We start from the raw sequence: 6,000 nt of genomic DNA on the forward strand, positions 1-6,000 counted from the left end.
CGATTCAGTGGCGGAAGCACACAGGAAAAGTCTGTTGAGTCGGGGTGGTATAATCAACCACCGAGAAGAGAGGCACGACCGTGCCTACTCACAGGTTAAAGAAATCTGAGTTGGACCAGGCATGGCAGCGCTCATCCCCGTGCAAGCCAAGTACGCCTTGGTGCAACCATTTTCATCGAGACAGTTTCGGCAGGCTGGATCAGAGGGTCTCCTCAAGCACTGGACAGCACAATGCAGTCCACACCGTCCAAATTGACCGAAGCATTGAGCGCACTGCGGGGTGAGGCCACAACCATATTTCAGACACGTAGGGATATCTTCTGTAGGAATCACGACTGCAGTGATGCTACAGTGCCACATGAAACCCGGGAAGTTAGGTCCCTGAATCGTCTTCTTGTCATGACCGGTACAGTCGTTATCGGCGGCCACAAGGGAGATAACCAAGACGTTGGCAAAAAAGTGCATTTATGTGCTGCGGGACTCAAGATTGTCGAGACGCGAGAGTGAAGCCAGAAGAAATGACTGAACGAATAGCTTGTCAATAGTAGGCGTCTCGCACGCGAGTCAACCGAGACCAAAACTATATGAATACGTCACTGTAGATGATTGCACACCACGGTATAAAACTAATTGGAGAAACAGTTGAACCGACGAGCCCCACCCCAGAAGCTCAGGACTGGCTTTCTCATCCTGGGATTCGTAGACAACGAATTCGACGACTAAAGAAAGGAAAATTCGTATATGCAAGTCCATGTCACTGCCTTCAGGTATGACGTACTCAAACAACGGCAGCTGTCCCCCGGATGAGAGCTGGTGATCCTCACCATTTCATTGTGAGTCACGCCTCCTGATAGTTTCTGGTTTAAATTGACGCATGAAATAATGCGATTCGTTCAGTGTCATGGCTCGATCGTGTTTTCCTGGTTGATGATGAAAACGTGACGTCTTGGACAAGACATGCGTGCTAGAGTTAGCGAAGTGTCCCACAACATTGATCCTGTTGTGTTGGCATCATCTAATCCTTCATCGACACGAGGAAGACGGTTGTGCGACGTGCGTGAATCCTAACCACCTTCCATCTGCCAGTTTGCATTCATGCGTCTTACAGTCCCATTCAACCCACAAATAAAGGGCTTTGGGAAGGCTTTCGCATTTGAGAAGTACCTCGAGCAGTCCTCGCACATTGTGCGAGTTGTCAACTCGTGGAGTGTGAATAGCGCATATCGAGATGTGGTGAAAGTGAGCTTTCATTGGTCGAAATTGGTCTTGTGTTCGACGAATTTGAACTTGCGTTTCCGAATTCATAAATTTCATTTACGAATTCGAACTTTCATTTTCAACCGGTCTACGAAAATCGAACTTTCATTTCGAATTTGAATTTTCATTTCGCGAAAAACACCTTTCACTTGTCGAAAACCAAATTTCATTCACCTAATTTGTTCTTTCAATTGTTGAATTCGAGATTGAAAAGGTGTAGACCAAGACCCTCGCTAGGTTATCTGCTTCGCAGTCAAACGCAGAACCGTCAGACATGAGCATTCACGAGCCAGCAAGCATTGTTTCCGCTGAAGGCGATCACAGTGGCTAATCTGAAGGTTAGTCGCAGACAGTGCCGCGACTCCAATTCCCGGTAGATGGAGGTTTCATGAAGCTTGGCAATTGACAGGCTGATGAATCACCAGGTGAACATCATGCTGATTCTTACTCTCACAGTGGTGGATGCTCCCATCAGTTCCTAACGTATTCGATTGCCAGGCGAGAAAGTCTCTCTCAGGCGAGAAAGTCTCTCTCGCTTTCGACGAAAAGAGATCCAGAACTGTACTAGTTCTTTATGCATTGTGATCAGCAGCATCATATGACGTAGTAAGGTATCCACGCAGAATCGAGAATGCGAACAACGCGTTCGAGACAGGGAAAGGGCTAGAATGACGCGAAAGAAAGAGTAGCATTCGTGTAAGACTTCTCTTGCATAGCTACAAATAGACAATTGTCAATTTTACTCATTCAGAGTACTGCGCGTTATTGACACGCAAAACACCGTGGCTTTTCTCAGTCGTGCCGGATGGATTCGCTCAGATCACAGAGTAAGGGTGCACCTGTCCCACGCCAGTGCTAGTAGATCCAGACTGAAGTGCCTGTGGGCTGTTCAACTTGTCGTGCTGGCTATTCGAAGCTGTATAAGACGCGACTTCCTGTGATGAGCTGCCCTTGCTCGAACTCGCTCAGATCACAGAGTAAGGGTGCACCTGTCCACATGTGATCACATGTGTAGCGGTAATTTTGGGGCGAGCTCTAAAATTTGGGGGCCGATCTCTAAAAATTTGGGGGGAACCCCTCTGAGGTGCGTCTTGATCCCGTGGAGGGTTCAAGTCATCCGCTGTCAAGCTGACGTTGTTGTTATTGTTCATGACTGGAAATATGCCAATATGAAGTTAATGTTATTAACGTGAGGCCGAAGCGTTCATGCCCTCATAATCAAAGGCATATATTTTCAACGGGACGGACACCGTCATCACTAGAAAACACAATACATCGATATCATAGTCACTTCTCAATAGACACATTTGTCCGGTCACCACGCCGGTCATAGAATTCTTCTGGAAATATATCGCCTCTCTGCAAGCCAGCTGGAAGATATCTGACAGGAGCCTTTGGAAAGGGAAGATACTAGCATCCACCCACGTCTGCTCGGGTGCGAGTTCCCCTGGTTGCGTCGGTCGTGGCTCGTTAGTGTAGATATATTCGCGGCCATACCCCAGCTCCTTCATCAGCCCTGTCGGAGCGTTCCGTAGATGCAGTGGCACCTGACACCATCCAAAGACGTTGGAAGGTCGACTGTGTTGAGCACCCACTTCTGAATCAGTCATAGCTTTTTCAATGGCCTTCGATGCGTTCTTGTACGCCACATACACAGCATTGCTCTTAGGAGCATCGCACAGGTAGAGGGCTACCTCCAGCAGAGCTGTAGAGCCTGAAGAGCAATGCCTGTTATGTAAGTCACTCAGTCGCTCCATCACAGAGGCAATCAAACGCAAAGAACTTTGGTATATGCGTGCAACTGTGCAGAACGCATTAGAGATAGTTTATCTTGGGCCGGCAATACTAGGTATAGCGTTATCAGTTTTTGCCACTATCCTGCTATACTAGTAACATATAATAGAGCACGTATACATTCTGTGACATTATTCTGCAACATACAGTGCACGCATGTACGAAGGTATACTTTCTTCATCACAGTGCAGATCAACAACAAACTGATAATAATGTCTACGGTAGACCCCTACACTCGGGCATGCCAGTGGCCATAGTCACAGTGTGAGCTGCAGCCGCTAGCTGCAACGCCTGTGGATCGGCTAGACCAACGTCTTCACTGGCGATTCTCATTAACCGCCGTGACACGTACTCAGGAGGCTCCCCACCCAGCAACATTCTGGTCGTCCAATACCTTGTCAAGAGCGAAAATTGAATCAACAGAAATGGGAAAAACTTCTCTCACGCTGCAGCATCTTTATCAGAGCCTCTTATGGACTTCTGCAATGCACTGGCGAGATCATAGTGGATGTCACCGTTCTTGTCATAGCCCAGCAGTCTGTGCCTTCCGGAAGAAGAAGTCGCCATAGCCTGCAATAAGCCATCCATCTCGCTGTATTATAGTCCTAACCTCTTCAATGTGTTCTCGTCGAAGACCAAATAAGGCTGCCTCCCCACAGCGAGGACCCATCATGGCCAGATCACAGGCCAACTCTAGCGCATTCAGCGACGCTCTGACGTCGCCCATACCAAATTCCGCCAGAATTCTCAGCAGATCTCCGGTCGACTCGTCCACTGCTACTTGCGGGTAGTAGCTTTTCAGTGCTCTTCGTAACTATAGAAACCATCGCAGTCTCCCTCCTTCATCAACAGCGTTTACTATTCTTTTAATAGAGTCACTGGTCAGTGATGGAAATTTAATTATTTGACAGCGAGAGACGAGAGCTCTGAAATAAATCACGATCAATTACACAGGGATTAAACAAAGAGGCAAGCCAACCTGTTGCACTGAAAGCTAGGATTCTCAGTGGTGGCACCAATCAACGTCAGGGTGCCGCTCTCTACATGGGGAGCAGGGCGTCTTGCTGAGCTTTATTAAAGCGGTGGATCTCGTCGAGGAATAGTAGTGTGCCTGATATCACAACCTTCCCTTAGCGACAGTGTTGCAATAGATGATCGCTCTCCTCAGCTGGGCCCATGAGTTTCTTATAGGGGTTTATACACGAATTGAGTTAAAAAATGCATTGAAACCAGCAACAGGATTCTCATATTGTCACCAACATATGTGGTTGACCATGTGCAATTCTCACCACACTGTTGAGCGATAAAAGAGAACGTACGTGCAGCAGAGAGCCTCCTAGCATTCACAGCTTCTTCAACGACCTTCTTAACCTGTCAACCTTCCATCGACTCAGCCTTGGGAATCTCCAGACCTACATCGTTGACTCCAGCATTGACAGCGCTTAGCTTCGTATGGCGCCATGGGAGGCCAGAATGAGTCAACGACCGACATAAAAGCTGTGCTAAAGTCGTCTTGCCGCATCCGGGAGGTCCCCAAAAAATCATACCTAGGAAATAATCACAAGAAATGTCAAGCGATGGGAACGTACTCGGAACCGTTGGATGATGGGAAATGGTGGCCTCTGACTGGGAAAGAGCTTCATAGTATTTAATCTACACCAAGACATCACGTGTACTGTTCGGTGATAGTCAGTAGTGGACTTTATGTTCGCTTTCCTCAACTGGCTTGGGAGTTTCCTCACTCACTATAGGAGCTTTCATACGAACCGAAGTGAAAATATACAGCAGTCAATGAGAATTTTCCCAGAGTTTCCTCAGAAAAATGGTATTGACCATGTGCATGTTTTCCCTCACTGGGGATAGTAGTCGCCTACTATTCTCATAACAGTGGAGACGCCTCCAATGGCATTTCCTGGTCCCTCTGAGATATTGGAGTCAGTTTCATAGACCAAGTCCGCCGAAGATGTCGGTCTTGCTCGTTGGGCTAAAGGCCCTCCCAAGCTGCTATTAGAGGAGGGTCGGCCCGCTGAGGACTTGGGCCGGAGGGGAATCTTTGGCCTGAAAAATGGTATGAAAAAATAGTTTCTTACACGTACGTTTCCTAAACGATTTTTCTCCTTATTGTTGGTGTTGATTATTTCCTGTGAGGGTTTCATACAGGATGTGACTCATTTCAGGTAGGGAATCTCGAAACCGTCATTCTTCATCTTTTTCAATTCTCCCACATCTGGCGAGTTCCCTGTTGGGTCCTTTTTCCCCACTTACTTTAATACTCGATCATTGTTGTTTTTATTCCCTTCGCACGTCAGAGCTCTCCTCAAGTTACTCTCTCTATACTCCTCAGAAACAGCACTAGGTTGACTCTCTTCAATGTCAATGGTATAAACAGTGTCTTTACTCTCAGGGGGAACATGACGATCCGACACTACCCCCTGAGAGGAAAACTAATTTTCACTTATCATTGTCACAGAAGAGCGATAGTTCGTATGCTGCGATAACAACCAAGCCTACCGCCGGTTTCTTGGTGAAGAACGAGTCGAGAGTCCGCATCCCCTGCTGACTCATACCACACCTCGATCGTTTCGTAGGAGGAACTCGGCCATTCATCTTCAACTGTCATCCACAATGAATATCATCCTAGCAATATAATGGAGTTTCACGGGCCGCGATATGGGAAACACTAGTGAAAAACTACGTTCTTCACGACTACTGCATATCACGGCGAATATCGGGTTTTCCGCAGACTAATACGCCACTTCACATATAACGGGTGAAACTCCAAGTAGACTTCCGCGAGGGCATAGCTCTCAACGTTGTGAAACTTGCATATCCTCTTCAGTTTATTCCGAGCCTTCGAATTTTGCTTGGACAGAATTAGACCTTGTGAAACTGCTAACAGGGCCGGGACGTAGGTCCTCGACTCATTGAATCTTAGAAGAGGAAATAACC

The 6,000-nt window shown here is 47.3% G+C and overlaps 1 protein-coding gene across 1 annotated transcript; it reads right to left on the reverse strand.

Annotated features, from left to right (window-relative positions):
* Positions 1–2,441: 2,441 nt before the first annotated feature.
* Pmar_PMAR007530 (werner helicase interacting protein, putative) lies at positions 2,442–4,596 on the reverse strand (the record flags this gene model as incomplete). The annotated part of the gene is made up of 6 exons (XM_002774273.1): positions 2,442–2,804; positions 2,853–2,971; positions 3,285–3,445; positions 3,497–3,621; positions 3,662–3,865; positions 4,468–4,596. 6 exons carry the CDS (start codon positions 4,594–4,596, stop codon positions 2,442–2,444), a joined length of 1,101 nt encoding a protein of 366 aa, XP_002774319.1.
* Positions 4,597–6,000: the final 1,404 nt, after the last annotated feature.

This window comes from Perkinsus marinus, assembly GCF_000006405.1.
Source record: "Perkinsus marinus ATCC 50983 genomic scaffold scf_1104296958532, whole genome shotgun sequence".
Taxonomy (NCBI): domain Eukaryota; phylum Perkinsozoa; order Perkinsida; family Perkinsidae; genus Perkinsus; species Perkinsus marinus.